This window comes from Monodelphis domestica, chromosome 4 (assembly GCF_027887165.1).
Source record: "Monodelphis domestica isolate mMonDom1 chromosome 4, mMonDom1.pri, whole genome shotgun sequence".
Taxonomy (NCBI): Eukaryota; Metazoa; Chordata; class Mammalia; order Didelphimorphia; family Didelphidae; genus Monodelphis; species Monodelphis domestica.
The window spans coordinates 426,865,540-426,884,548 of NC_077230.1; the positions used below are offsets into that span (position 1 = coordinate 426,865,540).

Here is a 19,009-nt window from a genome sequence, read left to right on the forward strand (position 1 = left end):
TTGGGGGAGGGAAGCAAGCTGAACTTTTGCTTTTTTCCCCAAATAGAGCCAGGTTTGGGGATTAAGCTCTAATTAATGATTAAATTACAGCTAGGAAATATTGTGGATGGAGTCTGGAGTCAAAAAACTCATCTTTCTGAGTTCAAATCTGGTCTCAGACACTCAATAGATGTGTGACCCTGGGAAAGTTACTTCACCATCTTTGCCTCAGTTTTCTCATCTGTAAATTGAGCTAGACAAGGAGTGCAAACCCCTCCAGCATCTCTGCTAAGAAATGGAGTCAGGAAGAGTTGTACATGACTCTATAATTACTTGTTAACAATTTCTCCTCACACATAAGGGTTTTGCTTTCCATCATCATTTGCCTCTATGATTCTAGTTCAGCCCTCTGTGGCCACACAGAACACTTCTAAATCCTCTTCCACGTAAGAGTCCAGAATATTGCTATCAGGCCTCTCCCCAAAGCTTTCTATTCCTTTTTCTAATATGTAGTTCCTCAATTGATCTTCAGAGACTCCCAAACCCTCAGCAATCTGGCTGAACACTCCCCAGTTCACTGTTGCCCCTTGTAAAATGTGTCATCTAGAACCAAATACAATAGTAAAAGTGCCATCTGATAGTACAGAAGGGCAGCTATCTCCTTAGTCTTGGAAATGGACATGCTTCTCTTAAGACGGCATTAGTGGTTGGGGTAGTTGTGTAGCTCAGTGGATTGAGAGCCAGGCCTAGAGATCAGAGGTTCTGGGATCAAATCTGACCTCAAATAATTCCTAGCTATATGACCCTGGGCCACTCACTTAACTTCCATTGCATAGTATTGATCCTACGTCTGATAGGTAAGGGTTAAAATGAAGTTTGCATTATGTTTTTTCAACTACTCTATTACCTTTCCTACAGATAATAACTTTGTGGTTCTCTCAATCGTCCCCAAGATCTCTTTATGAAATCTAACTTGGCATTAATGATCTGTATCCAATTTCCCCTTTTTTTAAATCAACCATGCCCCATTAATTTAACTTTTTTCTATGACATGTATACTAGTAACTGCCACATCGAGGTCGATTTTTTTTTGTGATTTTGACATTTTGTATTCCAGGATAGGACCTGATATCAATTCCCAATAATATTCATATTATCACATTCCACCTACTGTACCAGCTTCCTGAACTACTTCTACATCCTATCTGTTTTTACCATCCCTATCATGCCAATTTTTTCTTTCTCTATACTCTCCTTCCAGGTCCAAAATTATGCTTTCTGCTTGTCTACAGAATTACTAGAACATTAATGGTCACCATTTACTAAGGTCTTTAAAGATATTATTTCATTTGAGCCAAGTCACTCATAGGAACATTGAACGGAATGAGTTCAAGAACAGAAACTTCAGAAGATTTGTCTGAACTGATGCAGAATGAAGTGAGTAGAACAAGAAGGTAATTTATACAATAACGATAGTGTTGTGAAGTCAAAGAACTTTGAAAAACTTAAGACCTCTGATCAATGCAGTGGCTGACAAGGACTGCAGAAGACCCATGATAATAAGTTACTCACTTCCTACAAAAAGCTACAGACTTGCTATGAAATCAGGTGCCTCAATTCAGAAATAGGATGGACTCAGGCTGTAAGTTGCAACAGATATTTATTGAGATTGAGAATTACTTTACCTTGATATGTCCACATGAGTATTTTAATCTTGAAAGAATTACTAATATATTAATATTGCAATCTATGTGCTCAGGTATATATATTCACAGATATATTAGTTCTTGATCATTGTATTTAATAGGTACTCTATTAATTTTGACTACTCTTCAAATCTATATCCCAAAGGTCAGAAGAATTCCTGGGTAGGCTGCCACATTGTCCTAGTTCCCACCTTGCCAGACCAGATTCCATACAAGGTCATATGCTGAGTTAATCTACTCCTCTTTGATCTTGTAGTTGTCAGGTGAGCCGATATTAAGTCTTATGCCATGTCACATGAACATTAGCTACCTCCCATTCCCCATTGCTTGATCCTCCAGTAAAAGATTGAGGAAATATGTAGTTCACTCTCTCTCTCTCTCTCTCTCTCTCTCTCTCTCTCTTTCTCTCTCTCTCTCTCTCTCTCTCTCTCTCTCTCCCATCATCAGAGGAGCACACAGGCTGGATCCCAAGCTCTTTAATTCCTGGCTCTGAGTCTTTCTTCCTTTATTATATTCCCTCTTACTCTATATCCCCTTTACCCATTTTTCCTCAGTTTCTAACTCTCCTTTTCAGGTGTCCAACTAAGAATATATTAATTTGTGGCTATAGGCAGACACAACCCATACATGTCCCAAACATATTCTTTTTCATTAGTGGTAGAAGGTAGAAGGGGAACAGAAAATAGATTGTGATTAATTGGAAAAAGTAAATTAAGAAAAAGTTCCTTTCAAACACAGGTGTCAAATACATAGACTGCAACATTGCCAGGTGCTGCCTGAACCAGGTCAAAAGGTAATTGGGAAATAGTTGTAGCAGTCCACCCCTAGCTATGGGCAAGGGGAACAGTCGGTATGTACAGATTGCCTTAGAAGAGAGCATGCTCAGTCTTGAGCATGCTAAGTATTGCACATGGCTGGGAAAGCCTCTGACCCTTGACCCCAGCTTCCCCCAGGTTAAGTGGGAACACAGGTTTCTTTGTGCTCACCTGGTTAAGAGAAACCACACCTATACCTTGTCATTAACCAATGATCATCATCCCTATGTACTGTGTATATTTGCATATCAAAGATTATATATAGCCCAGCAAGCTCCGCCTCTCTCTCTCTCTTTCAGGCTAGCTGATGGCTGTCCTGGCAGGACTTGGCCTCTGGCCAAGCTCCATCTTTAAATCTTCTCTATCTCTCTTTCATCTCTCTGACCTGTGTGGGATTAAATGTGGATCTCTGGACTGGTAAAAGCCTTTGGAAGGGTCGTTTGATCAGAGCTTAGCTGTGGCTCATGGAAAATTAATAAAGACTCATTCCTGCCACCTCATATCTCTAATTTGACTCCGTCATCCCCCTTGTGGTATCTAAAACTTCTATCCTATCTCTATCTTCCTACCTTAAAGCTTCTCTCCCCTCTGAGGAAGCTTTAATAGTTAACCAAAAAAAAAAAAGATACACAGATAATTATATGCTAAATTAAAATGTGTGCTTTAAGCATCCTTATGTACAGATTTAGCCCAATAAAAAGTCATCCCTCCTGTAAAGTATATGCTGTTGGTATCTGACTTTCCAGAGGTCACTTCCACACATCAAAATTCTATTTCTCCCCCTGCTCTCCATTCAGAATATACCCAGAGTCAGGGACAGGAAGCTGGGATACCCCTAAGAATTATAACAATAAAGCTGCATGAAATAAAAGGAAACTAAGGCCAGAGATGACCTCTCTATGGTCCTGCTGCCATTAGTGTGATTATGGGAATGGAGGGTCTGTCATCTGTACATAGGAAAGTCAGACCAGTGAATTAATTGGGCAGCAGGAATTCTACTGTGGACCCAGTTACTGGAGGCTAAAGTCAATAGATCAGAATCAGGTTAAATAACTGACATGTTTCCATGTGGTATTTTACGCTACAAAAAGGAAAAATATAGAAGCAATGGTGAATCTCTATGTGTGAAAGCAGACAAAGTTTACATTCTCCTTTCCATCTCCAGAATTTCCCTGCCAAAGAGGACCAAGACCAGCCCCACTGCATGACCAGAGTTTATACTCCAACCAAGACTAGAAATATTCTGTGGTTTCACAGCACCAAGGGAAAGGGACTGAAGGAAAGAGTATGGGGCAGTCATTGAAACTGCAGTCCTAGAAGGTGGGACACAAAGAAGGTTGTATGCTACTGGGACAGAAGAGAATAATACAATATCAATAACAAGGATGATGATGACAATTCACATGTTTTTGTGCCTAACATGTAAAAAGTACTTTCCCCACATAAAATCCTATTATATACAGAGCAAATATTATGCACTTTTCCAGATGAAGAAGCTGAGGATGTGAAAGGAGGAGACACACTTACCACACAGATAATAGACAGAGGAGGAATGATTAAATCCAAGTTTCATGATTCTGAGTTCAAGGTTCCTTCTACCACAATGCAATGTGCCATGGGACTACGGAGGCAGAATGTCACTTATGTCTATTTCTCTCCATGTCTATTTCTGCCAGGGAAAGAGAGAGCCCAACACAAAGTTGGGGGCCCAATCAAGCTACTCACCATAGATCATAAGAGTCTTGTTTGCAGTGCGCGTCAAGCCAGTAAATGAGTTAGTTGCAATACAGGTATAGTTTCCGATATGATTCAGGGATGTAATAATAGAAAATGAGGCTGAGTTGCTGACAGATTGTCCATTCTGTAACCAAGTGAATTGTGCTGGTGGGTTAGAATCAGCAACACAGCTCAAGGTAACATTTATCCCCGTTGCGAACTGATCGCTTATATGGTCAATTGTGGCAATATCTGGGCCATCTGGGGGAAAAAGAAGGATTCCATATTTAGATTATGGCAGAAAAGAAGGGCATCTCCTAGTCTGTAACCCATCAGCAGGGACCACAGTGATGCTCCTTTGAGCTGGGAAATTCACAGCTCCTCCTCTACTTTTACAGTTTGGATCTGAACTTGGATGATCTTAGGGCTTTCTCCAGTTCAGCACCCTGGATGGCCACCCTCCACCAGAACACATGACAAGGCCAATCTGGGCTAACTAAAGATGAAGGGGTTTGGGAACCTCAGAGCCTAGCTCTTTAGTTCTCAGAGAAGGGACTGAATTAGCCTGGCCTCTGGGAACACACCACCAGGCTATAAGCATGCACCATATAGGAAGAAGCAATATACTTACAGGCAACATCCAGTGTGAATGCATCACTCCTATTGCTATAAAATGGATTCCGGATTTCACACTCATATGGCCCTTTGTTATCTCTTCTTGTGAGCCTGCTGAGAGTGAGTGTCCTCTTATCTGGCGACAGCTGTATCCTGCTACCAGCTGGGGCAACTCCGTTTATGAACCACTGGTAAGTGTGAATTTGACCTGTAGCCTGGCATGTCAATGAGAAGTCCTTGGCCTCCACTGCAGTAATGTTGGAGGTGACAATGGTAGGTTTGGACAGTGGCGCTGCGCAGAGAATAGACAGAAATGACTGTGTTGGTTCTTTTTCTTACCTTATAACCAAATAAGTGGTTTGGAAGTGGCCTGTCTAAGACCTTGGCAGGCTGGAGGCCAGACACCAAGAACCTGTGATTTCAATAGCAAAGCTCCCCCCTTACTCTGGTGCAGATCTCATCTCCTCCAGGCCTTAGGAAAAGTTCAGCTTCAGTTCCTGTGACTGACAAAGACATTCACATGGAGTCCAAGCCCCGGGTGCTCAGTCTTTCTGGGCTGAGGCAAGCAGGACTGGGGATGACAGACCCCTTCATCCAGCACCTGGGCTTGGATTTGAGGCCTTTATAGCTTGGCAGAACCAACAAGAGTTTATGATTCCTTGGCCTGGGCTTTCGGAAGCCAGTGTTCCTTACCTTGACAGCTTGATAAGGATATTGGGAGAGGTTGGTGTGGATAGACCAGGGACAGGCCACAGGGAGACTGTGCTCAGAAAGGGAAACATTACTTTAATTCTGAAGAGAAAAGAAAAGGAAAGGCAGAGAGTGGAAATAGATCAGTTAGTATCAGGGAACAAAAGGAAGATCCTCAGGCTGGGAGTCAGGTCAGACCTGGTTCAAGTCTGGAGATTTCAAACCCACAATAACATCTCTGGTGCCTAGGACATGATTTGTCCACAGGAAGTAGTTCCTACCCTTTACAGAAGATTCTAGAATTCCCTGCTTTGGCCTCTCCCTTTTCCTTAGGTGTTTCCTACCCTATAAGATAAGAATGAGAATGTTGAAGGTGATCTTCAAGCTCAGATATGGTTTTATGCTGGGAATCTAAACTAATGTGGAATAATTTTCCCAGAGTCTTCATGGCCCAAGGAGAGACCTTTCCTTATCTCTAGTTGGAAGTAAGGCCTTGCCACTGAGAGAGATATGTATGCCAGAGCAATCTCTGGGGCACATGCATGAGGATCGTCAGGCCTCTGTCCTGGGTCATCCATGGCCAGCTGTCTTAAAAATAATTTCCAAATTGATAGTCATAAGTTAGAAATATTTCAGCTTCCTTGACCTTTCTCCTTGTTATTTTGGTAGAGCTTGCACTCCATCCCTGGGTCTCCATTGGGAAGTTTAATGTGAGCAAGAGTGAGCCTCCCATTTGTATCCAGTAAAGCCAAGTGACACTGGCCAGGACAGTGACAAATCTGAGGTCAGCTAGCTACCTTTTGTAGTGGGGGGAGAATATGAAGGAACAGTGAGCATTCTCCTGGGCATGAAGGCCATGGTAGGACTTTTTGGAAGGTGTTTTGGCAGCATCAATGGATACAGTGCCTGACATGACATAGTGACTAGTGGTAGCCTAAGAGGGAGAAAGACCTATGTTCAAATTCTGTCTCAAAATGTTACTGGCTGTGTGTCTTACTAGCAAGTCCCTATCTGTGTCTCAGTCTCCTGATCTGTTAAATGGGTAAAATAATCTCTCAGTCCTAGTGTTATTGGACCAAATGAGAACACATATAGAAGTTCTGTATAAATCCTGAAAATAACCCAAACAACGGTTCAGAGGAAGGAAAGTACAGAGTGTGAGTCTGAGTACCAAATGTAGACTCATGCTGTCTGAGCACACAATGCATGGCCAGAAATATCTGAAAGGCCTGATGCTCTTTTGTGAATGGCTAAGGTTTAATGACAGACCAAGAACACTCAAGGATAGTCTGTAGGCAATAGAGAGTCATGAGCAGAGAAGAGACTAGAGCACACACATATTTAATTGAAGGACCAATTGAGGGCACTAGAGATGCTTAGCCCAAAGAAGAGAAGACTTGAGTGGGAGAGGAGACGTGTCTCCATGGACTGGTGGAGTTATAATGGGTTCTGTGCCCCTGCCAGGGGATGTTCAGTGGCTTACATTGATCAGGTGGGGACTATTTTCATTTCTCCTTACAGCAACATTCAGGTACCCTTTTATCTCTTGTCTATCACAGAACAACTCTTTTTTTAACCCTTACCTTCTGCATTAGAATCAATACTATGTATTGTTTCCAGAGCAAAAGGGCCAGGCAATGGGGGTTAAGTAACTAGCTCAAGGTCACAGAGCCAAACAGGATCCAGTTTTAATGGACTTGACTCCCTGATCATATCTCTTCCAAAAATGATTTGGGATACCTTGGGGAACTAACTGAGCAGGATTCCTGGCCTGACTGCATCAGTGCTGAGACCCATAAACAGGTCCACATCCAACACAATCCCTTCATGGGTGAGGATGGACTCCAACATTTGCCCCTCTATGATCAGATGCAAATCAGGCTGGCTCAATCATCCCTGGCCTCAGATATTTCTCTCTTGCTATTGGTCTCCTTCTGTCCACTAGGTGGAACTACCAGGTGTGACAAGGAAATCACTTTTAAAAGACTGATATATATTAATTTAAGGTCGCCAAGGAATTCAGCTATGTAATTCCTTAATGAAAACTCAAGTCAGTCGTCAACCTTTTATGGAGTTTTAATTACAAACAGGAGGAAGAAAGGAATTAGAGATAGAGAGATAGAGGGAGAGAGAAAGGGGAGAGAAGGGAATAGGGCTTGAATACCCCTTCTGTTTAGGCTGGGCCAAAAGGCCCAAGCCCTTAGATAGCTGGGGCAATGAAAGGAGATCAGTCCCTATTACTCACGTGACCAAATATGGAGAAACAGTCTCTGGGGCCCCCACCTTCAGCTTCCTTCAGCACAAGCTTCTCAGAGCACACCACAACCACTCCTACAAACTCCTCAATCACCCCCAGTCTTCAGACCCTACTATCCTTCAGGAAAACCCTCCAAGTTCCCTCCCCTCAGTCCTCACATCTCCCAATCACCTGTCCATCAATTTCCCTTTGCCAATGGAGGCTCTAGCTTAACCCAGGACCACCCAGAGGTCTCTGGCCTTTGCACATGTCTGTTGAAGGTCATATTTTCAAATAATTAAATCTTTGATCCTTTGCTACAGCCCTTTCTAAATCCTGTTAACCTGAGGAGGATAGAGATTGGAATAATTAAATTTTGATCTAGGCTGCAGCCCTTACTCAATCCTGTTAGGACTGAATAGGGTGGAGATTGATTCCAAGTATCTCCATTGTATCAATTCTAAAATCAATCATGACTCAAAGAAATTCCTGTTCTATGCTTTAAGCATAGGTCAAAGTCCTTTCCATTGTTCAGCAAAAGGTTTCTGTCCTAAAGTAATCTTAAGAAGGGAAGAGGAGGAAACTCCCATGCCAATGGGGTTCACATTCCAATAGCCTAGACCCACTATCAATAGGGAATTTTTCAAGTATGAAATTTCCCAATGGTGAAATTTCCAACATTTATAAGTCTAAGAAATTTTGAGGTTTACACAGGACAGGAAGAACTCTGGCTCATAAAAAGTTTCAGAGTAGCAGTTGACACCTAATGTGATCTAGGGCATCTTAACCTCTCTAGGGCTGTCTGTGGATACAACTGACTTCAGTTCCCTGGAAAGATCAGGAAATGTCCAATTAAACAGAAAATCCTGAAAATCCAAAGAGAATTTAATAAAATCAAAAGAAAAAATGCAGAATTAAATAAATCTAGGATCTGTTTTTTTTTAATAAAAATACAACTAAATAGATGACCCATTGGTTAATTTCATTAAAGAAAGAGGAAAACATAATTACCAAAAGCAAAAATGAAAAGGATGAATGAGTTAGCAATGAAGTTGAAATTAAGGAAATTCTGAGCAATTATTTTGAGCAATTATGTACCAGCCATAACTCAGAAACAAAGAGTCATTGAAGGGTTACATCTAAAAAGCAAATCGGGAAAGGCTTTACAAAGTTATAATTGTGGATTGTCTTATGGCTCAATTAATATGGAAAGGCATAGAATATGTGGTTTCAGGTTTAGGATGGTATCCTCATGAAATCTGGGTACCCATTGCTAAAGATATACTACAGAAATATTTAGTCTTTCCTATTAGCATACCCCATTACTATTACCACCTACACTCCACAAGGTTAATTTTCTTTTTTGTCCCAACATCCTGTTGTTTTTCCTAGTGTTCTAAGAGATCTTCCAGTATCAGGACCTAATGTTTATGTTGATGCGAATGCTAGTTATAAGGCAGGAGTATACAAGGAAGGTAGCTACCTGTCATTTTTACCACTCCTTTTTCTTCTACCCAACAAAATGAATTAACAGCTGTTTTGCTAGAATTTTGGTTATTTGAGGAGCCTTTCAACCTCATAATGGACTTTAAATATGTTTTTCAATCTTTGCAAGGTGTAGAACAAGCTGTCATCAGATCTACTCAAAGCAATGTACAAATGTTATTCTGTAAATTACAAACTGTCATATGACAAAGGACACATCCAGTGTATGCCATGCATGTACGCAGTCATACCAATTTACCTGGACCTATTTTTAAAGGAAATGATATCATAGATCAAGCTTTGATTGCTCAATGTTATCTAACTGATATGCAATTAGCTGAGGAATCCATCATAGATTTCACCAAAATAGTACTGCTTTAGGCCAAATGTTGCAACTCACTAAAGATCAAGCCAGGAGTATTGTTAAAAAGTGTCCTAATTGTGTTCCAAACCATCCCCCAATGTATATTGGTGTGAATCCCAGAGGCTTAAGTAGTACAGATATACGGCAAATGGATGTGACTCACAAACCGTCCTTTGGACGACTTAAATATATCCATGTCACTGTGGATACTTATTCAGGGTTTTTATGGGCTTACTTTTCAGATGCCTGGTCCCCCCAGAACATTTAAAACAGAAAATGGACCTGCTTATACTTCCAAACAACTTTTTCTTTTTTGTAAAACTTGGGATATTCAACACCTCACAGGTATCCCATACATTCCACAAGGACAAGCTATTGTGGAGCATAGTAATCAAATACTAAAAATGTTTCTTTTAAAACAAAAAGGGGGAGACAGCACCCCACATCAATGATCGGCAATAACTGTATATACTATAAATAATTTGATCTTTACTTCCAATAATATATCCAGAGCTGAAAATTTTTTCTCTGCATTTTCTTATGAACGAAATTGAGGTACCACTACTCCTGTATTCCCTGCTACAGAAGAAAAATTTGTCATATGGAAAGATGATGATCAATCCTGGCAAGGACCTCACCCAGTGGTCCTGCAAGGCCAAGGCTTTGTTTGTGGCTCCACAGGTAAAGACAGTGTATGGCTCCCTTCCTGCTGAGTTCAAGAGACTGACTGACCATAAAGAGAAGGACGAGAAGAGGACTCCGGAAGCCTCACAAGGAGACTCGACTACGTCTCAATAAGATACTGACTCTTCTACTTCTATTCCAGAATTTAAGTACAGCTCCTGGAATAAAGAGATGGGTTTTTTGGGAACAACCACCTTGGGTAGAGTATGTCGGCATGGGACACACTTTACCGTAAGTCATCTTATATACAAAAACTAATTCTGATATTCCTGGCATTTACCATTTTGAGAGACAAGCTAAGGACAATAATCAGGCCAATAATTGTTTGTGTCTTTCAATTGGACTGGACTAGTTGAGGCACCCCCAGTGTGCCTCACACGAGACCATCCTGAATGCCTGCCCCTCAGTTCTCTGCAGGCGCATTATTATGGTCATCCTGACCTGTCAGACTCTTTCTGGATAGGATCTTATCGTGTAGACAAAGGGGTAAAATATAAAGGGTACAGCCAACTGCAATATTTAGTTTGGCTAGGGGAATCTTGTGATGGTACTTGAGGACAAGAAATACCTATTTGTCCTTCTGTGATAGAATATGAACAAAGAGACACTGTTAATATGTTTCCTCCCTTGCTATTGTGTAGATCTAAAAGGTCACCATGTATTCATTGGAAAAATATGATTTGGGTATCTTGGCATAACGACACAAGGTGTATTGGAAAGAAACTGGATTCTTATAAATTTCATCATAGTTTTATAGGAGGATACAGCTTGCCTTTGTGGGTGATGCCCCCAGAGCTAATTGGTTACGTTCTGCTAATTTCATACAGATTTTGATTGATTATGGAAAGACAGCCCTGGCATTGGATAAAGTAAATATGTATCACTATGTTAATGTTTCTAATAATGGAAAAGTCCAAAAACCAGTAAATACAAGTGTTACATTAGACATTCAGACATGCCTAACAGGGGGATATGCTTTTATACCTACAGTAAATAATCATCCTGAAGCTGAACATTACTGAAATAACAAGCAAAAGAGTTAGATATTTGAATATTGGAATGTAACCTGTAGCAACTGTAGGGTCAGTTACTGTGTAGGATCACAGGTGGATGGGCCTGTCTTAATCATTAAGTGACCACACATGGCCCTTTTTGCCACTGAACATAAAGATTCATGGTATGGTAGCCCAGGGGATCAAATTCTTTATGTATTACAACAAAAAATAAGACCACAACATAAACGATGTATTACTTGTATTGCATTAGGCATAGTAGCATTAGTTTCTTCATTGGCTTCTACTATAATAGATTCTGTATCTTTAGCACAATCAGTATCTAACTTACATTCTCTGGAGAATGACGCCAATCATTTGAAAGCATTGGCTACAAATGTAACCTCAGCATTAGAAAGAGAAAAAGAAATTGATACAAGTTTACAAAAGTATTATGATGTTACAGAAAAATATGACTGATCTAACAAATGAAGTAGAATGTGTCATTGAAAACACACATGAAATGTGATTATACATATACTGCATTTTGCTTACTATATAAGAGTAAATAATGACACAAAAACATTGGAAAAAATTAAATTATAATTACAGGAATTATGGGACCATGAAAACATCACCAAATATATTAACAATCTCAGTATATTAATTCAGAATATTGATTCATTCTTTCAGGAGGATCTCTAACCACAGCATATTGCAGATTCTTTGTATAATTGGATTGAAACATAAAAAGGATTGTTTTCCTCTTTATTTCATGATATGACTCTTCTTGTAGTTGGTGCACTTGTGATTTTGTTTATCTGCTTATGCTTGCCTTGTTTGCTAAAAGCTTTAATTACTAGTTTTCCTGAATTGCAAAAAAACTATTAATGGGATCCTGTATCAAAAGGAATTTGATGTCTTAAAAATAAATGGGGAATTGCAGTGAACCTTCCAGGAACCCATGAGAAAAAATTCCCCTTCCCAGGTGTTTGACACAAACTATTCCTGCTGAGTACACCAAAACATAGAAATCTCAGTTCAAGGCTGCATTAACAATTCCAAGATCTCCTGAGAATGGGTTAACTCCCCTGTTCACATTCTGGGGAGGATTGGGGAGAATAGATTGTTTCTCTTGAGGAGAACTTTAAATCTTGCGTGCTGCATACAATAAACGTTCATTATCCCTGCTTTGATGATGTTGCAGTCTTTCTTTCTTGAAACTTTTTAGCAGTCCCCTATTGCAACCCCTTAGAAGTCCCAGGCAGTTTTCTAATACGCAGTTCCCTCAATTGAACTTCAGAGACTCCAGACCCCTCACCAATCTGACTGAACATTCCCCAGTTCACTGTTGCCACTTGTAAATTGTGTCATCTAGAACCAAATACAATAATCCAAGTGCCATCTGATTGTACAGAAAGACAGCTATCTCCTTATTCTTCGAAGTGGACATGCTTCTCTTAAGACTGCATTAGTGGTTGGGGTAGTTGTGTAGCTCAGTGGATTGAGAGCCAGGCCTAGAGATCAGAAGTTCTGGGATCAAATCTGACCTCAAATAATTCAAAGATATATGACCTTGGGCCACTCATTTAACCTCCATTGCACAGCATGGATTCTAATGCTAATAGGGAAGGATTAAAAAAAGTATACATTATGTTTTTTCAACTACCCTGTTACCTTCCCACTGATAATAAGTTTGTGGACCTCTCAATCATACCCAACATCTCTTTATGCAATCCAACATGGCATTAATAGTCTGTATCCAATTTCCCTTTTTTTTAAGTTTTTAGTTTTTAAACATTACTTTATTTGGTCATTTTCATACATTATTCATTGGAATCAGAGATCATTTTCTTTTCCTCACCTCCCCTTCCACCAACCCTCCCCAAGTCAACTTGTGATTCCACTGGGTATCACATGTGCCCTTGCTCCGAACCCTATTCCTTGAAGTTGGTATTTGCATTAGGGTGCTCATTTAGCATTTCTCCTCAATCATATCCCCTCAACAACTGTAGTCAAGTAGTTGCCTTTCCTCAGTGTTTTTACTCCCACACTTTCTCTTCTGCTTAAGGATACCGTTTTTTTTTTCTCATAGATCCCTGCAGATTGTTCAGGGACATTGCATTACCATTAATGGAGAAATCCATTACATTCAATTGTGCCACAGTGTCTCAGTCTCTGTGTACAATGTTCTCCTGGCTCTGCTCCTATCACTCTGCATCACTTCCTGGAGGTCGTTCCAGTCTCCATGGAATTCCTCCACTTTATTATTCCTTTTAGCACAATAGTATTCCATCACCAACATATACCACAATTTGTTTAGCCATTCCCCAATTGAAGGGCATCCCCTCATTTTCTAATTTTTTTTTTTTTTGCCAGCACAAAGAGCACAGCTATGAATATTCTTGTACATGTCTTTTTCCTTATTTGGGGTACAAACCCAGCAGTGCTATAGCGGGATCAAAGGGCAGACAATCTTTTAGTGCTCTTTGGACATAGTTCCAAATTACCTTCCAGAATGGTTGGATAAGTACACAGCCCCATCAGCAATGCATTAATGTCCCAAATTTTGCGACATCCCCTCCAGCATTCATTACTTACCTTTGCTGTCATGTTGGCCAATCTGCTAGGTGTAAGGTGATACCTCAGAGTTGTTTTGATTTGCATCTCTCTGATTAGAAGAGATTTAGAACAATTTTTCACGTGCTTATGAATAATTTTGATTTCTTTATCTGAAAATTGCCGATTCATGTCCCTTGCCCATTTTTCAATTGGATAATGACTTGACTTTTTCTACAATTGGTTTAGCTCTTTATAAATTTGAGTAATTAGACCTTTGTCAGAGCTTTATGTTATGAAGATTGTTTCCCAATTTGTTGCTTCTCTTCTAATTTTAGTTACATTGGTTTTGTTTATACAAAATCTTTTTAATTTGATGTAGTCAAAAATATTTGTTTTACATTTTGTGACTATTTATAAGTCTTGCTTGGTTTTAAAATCTTTCCCTTCTCAAAGGTTTGACATGTATACCATTCTGTGTTCACCTAATTTACTAATAGTTTCCTTCTTTATATTCAAGTCATTCACCCATTCTGAATTTATCTTGGTGTAGGGTGTGATTTGTTGATCCAAACCTAATCTTACCCAAACTCTCTTCTAATTTCCCCAGCAGTTTTTATTAAATAGCTGATTTTTGTCCCAAAAACAGGGGCCTTTGTGTTTGTCATAGACTGTCTTGCTGAGGTCATTTACCCCAAGTCTATTCCACTGATACTCCTTTCTGTCTCTTAGCCAGTACCAAATTGTTTTGATGACCACTGCTTTGTAATATACTTTGAGATCGGGGACGGCAAGGCCACTTTCCTATGTATTTTTTTTTTCATTATTTCCCCGGATATCCTTGAACCTTTGTTCTTCCAAATGAACTTTGTTATGGTTTTCTCTAATTCGGTAAAAAAAAGTTTTTTGGAAGTTCCATGGGTATGACACTAAATAGATAGATAAGTTTGGATAGGATGATCATTTTTATTATGTTATCCCATCCCACCCATGAGGAATCAATGTTTTTCCAATTGTTTAGATCTAGTTTTAATGGTGTGGAGAGTGTTTCGTAGTTGTGTTCATATAGTTCCCGTGTTTGTCTCGGGAGATAGATTCCTAAGTATTTTATATTGTCTAGAGTGATTTTAAATGAAATTTCTCTTTCTAATTCTTGCTGTTGAGATGTATTGAAAAGATATAGAAATGCTGATGACTTATGTGGGTTTATTTTGTATCCTGAAACTTTGGTAAAGTTGTTGATTATTTCCACTAGCTTTTTAGTTGATTCTCTAGGATACTTTAAATAGACCATCATATCATTTGCAAAGAGTTACAGTTTGGTATCCTCATTGCCAATTTTAATACCTTCAATTTCTCTTTCTTCTCTAATTGCTACTGCTAGTGTTTCTAGTACAATATTAAATAATAAAGGTGATATTGGGCATCCTTGTTTGACTCCTGATCTTATTGGGAAGGCTTCGAGTTTATCCCCATTACAGATGACGTTTGCTGAAGGTTTTAGATATATACAGTTTATTATTTTTATGAAAGGCCCTTCTATTCCTATATTTTCTGGTGTTTTCAATAGGAATGGGTGCTGAATTTTATCAAAGGCTTTTTTTCTGCATCTTTTGAGATAATCATGTGATTTTTGTTGGTTTGCTTATTAATATGATCAATTATGTAGATGGTTTTCCTAATATTGAACCATCCTTGCATTCCTGGTATGAATTCTACCTGTAGTAGCTAACCCTTGTGATGACTTGCTGGAGTCTTTTTGCTAGTATCCTATTTAAGATTTTTGCATCTATATTCATTAGGGAGATTGTCCTATAATTTTCTTTCTCTGTATTTAACCTGCCTGGCTTTGGGATCAGTACCATGTTTGTGGTGTAAACAGAACTTGGTAGAACCCCTTCTTGGCTTATTCTGTAAAATACTTTGTATAACATTGGGATTAGTTGTTCTTTGAATGTTTGATAGAATTCATTTGTGAATCCATCTGGACCTGGGGATTTTTTCTTAGGGAGTTCTTTGATGGCTTTTTCAATTTCTTTTTCTGATATGGGGTTGTTTAGGTAATTTATTTCTTCTTCTATTAGTCTAGGCAATTTATATTTTTCTAAGTATTCATCCATATCACCTAGATAGCCATATTTTTGCCATATATTTGGGCATAGTAGTTGTTCATGATTACCATAATTTCCTCTTCATTAGAGGTGAGGTCTGCCTTTTCATCTTGGATACTGTCAATTTGTTTTTTTCTTTCCTTTTTTTAATTAGACTGATTAGTACTTTGTCTATTTTATTTGTTTTTTTTTAATGTACCAGCTTCTAGCCTTATTTATTAAATCAATAGTTCTTTGGCTTTCAATTTTATTGATTTCTCCTTTGATTTTTAGGATCTCTAATTTAGTCTTCTTCTGAGGATTTTTAATTTGTTCACTTTCTAGTTTTTTAATTTGCATGTCCAATTCATTGACCTCTGTCCTTCTTAATTTGTTATATATAAACTCAAGGATATAAATTTCCCCCTGAGTACTACTTTGGCTGCATCCCATAGGTTTTGAAAGGATGTCTCACCAATGTCTTTTTCTTCAATGAAGTTATTAATTGTTTCTATGATTTGTTCTTTAACTAGCTGATTTTGGAGAATCATACTGTATAATTTCCAATTAATTTTTGGTTTACTTCTCCATGTACCCTTACTAATTTTTATTTTCATTGCATTGTGGTCTGAGAAGTTTGCTTTTATTATTTCTACCCTTTTGCATTTGTTTGCAATGTTTTTGTGCCCTAATACATAGTCAATTTTTGTGAATGTACCATGTGCTGCTGAAAATAAGGTGTATTCCTTTTTGTCCCCATTTATTTTTCTCCACATGTCTACTAACTCTAATTTTTCTAAGATTTCATTCACTTCTATCACCTCTTTCTTATTTATTTTTTGGTTTGATTTATCTAGTACAGATAGAGGAAGGTTCAGGTCTCCCACTAATATAATTTTTCTATCTAATTCATCCTTGAGTTCCTCTAGTTCCTCCTTTAGAAATTTGGATACTATGCCATTTGGTGCATACATGTTGAGTACAAATATTTCCTTGTTGTCTATACTGCCTTTTATCAGGATGTAATTACCTTCCCTATCTCTTTTAAATAGATTTATTTTTACTTTGGCTTTGTCAGATATCATGATTGTGACTCCTGCCTTCTTTTTATCAGTAGATGCCCAATAGATTTGGATCCATCCTCTAACTTTCACCCTATGCCTATCTACCTTCCTCGTGTGTGATTTCTACTCCTGGTCCTGTCTTTTCTTCTTTCACTATTTCCTTCTACACTAATGTTTATTTATAATCAGTCCACATAGTTACCACCCTTATTTTACTTCCCTTTCTACCCCCCTTCCCTTTTTATCCCCCCCTTATTTTCCCCTGTAATCTTTTTAAATTCCCCCCCCACCCTCTCCCTCCCTTTTATTTCTTTCCCTCACCACCAGTCCATTTTTTACCCTTCTATTTCCATATAGGGTGCAAATCTATTCTCTGCCTCAATGAATTGGATTATTCTTCCCTCTTTAGGTCAGTTTCAAAGCACATAAGCGATGAGTAATTCCTATCTCCACCCTCTTTACCCTTCCAGTGTATCGATGTTCTCTCCCTTCCTGCCATGAGCTTCTTTGTGACATATAAATTTACCCCCATTTGTTTCTTTCCTTGTTTCTTTTAGTATTAACCTCTTTTTTTAGGTCTGGTTGTATACACACACACACACACACGTATATGTATTTATGCATGCATATATCTATATACCTATTGTGTCTTGTCCTTTCTTCCTATACAGTTTCTCACAGTTCCCTCTAAGTGTAATTCTACCAACTGCCCAGGTGATAGCAACAGTTTTTATGAGTTACCAATGACCTCTCTTTCTTATAGGGATACATATAATTTTAACTTATTGAGTCTCTTAAACATGTTTTTCTTCTTTTTTTGTTTTTCTTTTCCCCCTCTTTTTTAATTACCTTTTGATGATTCTCTTGAGTTCTATGTTTGGACATAAAATTTTCTGTTCAGGTCTGATCTTTTCATTACAAATGCTTGGAATTCCTCTATTGTGTTGAATGACCATACTTTCCGCTGTTAGAATATAGTCAGTTTTGATGGGTATTTGATTCTTGGTTGTAGACCTAGTTCCAGAGTTCCTTGCTTTCCAGAATATCATATTCCATGCCTTTCAGTCCTTCAGTGTGGATGTAGCCAGATCTTGTGTTATCCACACTGTGTATCCATTGTATCTGAATGGCGTCATCTTGGCAGCTTGTAATATCTTTTCTTTGGTCTGATAGTTTTTAAATTTGGCTATAAAATTCCTGGGTGTTATCAGTTGGGGATTAAATACAGGAGGAGATCTGTGGATTCTTTCAGTCTCCACTTTCCCCTCTTGTTCTAGGATATTGTGACAGTTTTCCTGAATAATTTCCTGTAGTATTATGTCCAGGCTTTTTCTTTTGTCATGGTCTTCTGGTAGACCAATGATTCTTAAATTATCTCTTCTCAAACGATTTTCTAAATTGTCTGTTTTGTGAATGAGAGGCTTCATATTTTCCTCAATTTTTTCATTCTTTTTGTTTAGTTTTATAGTGTCCTGTTTCCTTGTGAGGTCACTTAATTCGAGTTGTTGTATTCTGATTCTTAAAGACTGAATTTCATCCCTGGATTTTTGGTCCTCCTTTTCCTTCTGATCTGATTTTCTTTTAAGGTCTTCTTTCATCCTCTTTACCTTGTCTTTCTTCTCCTTTGTCCCATCTTTCATCTTCTTTGCCTCATCTTTCATCTCCTTTGCCTCATTTTCCAGCTGGTTGATTTTGGCTTTCAAGACACTATTTTCTCATTTTAGTTCAAGTGCCTCTGTTTCCAGATGACTTATCTTAATTTTTAAGTTATTTTCCCAGTTGTCTTCAGCTTCTTTTGATTTTGTTTTGAATTCTTCCACAGCCTGTATCCAATTCACTGGGATTTCTGATTTATCATTTGCTGATCTCTACCCCTCTGTTCCATTTGCTGAGTAGAAGCTGTCTATTGTAGTTTCTTTCTTCTTTATCTGTTGTTTGCTGAAATTCACCCCTTCTTTACTCCCCATATTTGTCTGTGCTCTTACTCCTCTCATTTTTTTTTTGGTTTTGGGGG

General features: G+C 38.7%; 1 protein-coding gene across 1 annotated transcript in view; it reads right to left on the reverse strand.

The window, feature by feature from the left end:
* The window catches only part of LOC103092631 (carcinoembryonic antigen-related cell adhesion molecule 5-like), a 56,743-nt gene that overhangs the window by 14,572 nt on the left and 23,162 nt on the right, over window positions 1–19,009 (reverse strand). Inside the window, exons 4-5 of the mRNA XM_056826226.1 lie at window positions 4,848–5,123; window positions 4,226–4,477 (exon numbers count right to left, since the gene is read on the reverse strand). Of these exons, the coding sequence (XP_056682204.1) occupies window positions 4,226–4,477; window positions 4,848–5,123 (528 nt within the window). The remainder of the gene's footprint in view (window positions 1–4,225; window positions 4,478–4,847; window positions 5,124–19,009) is intronic.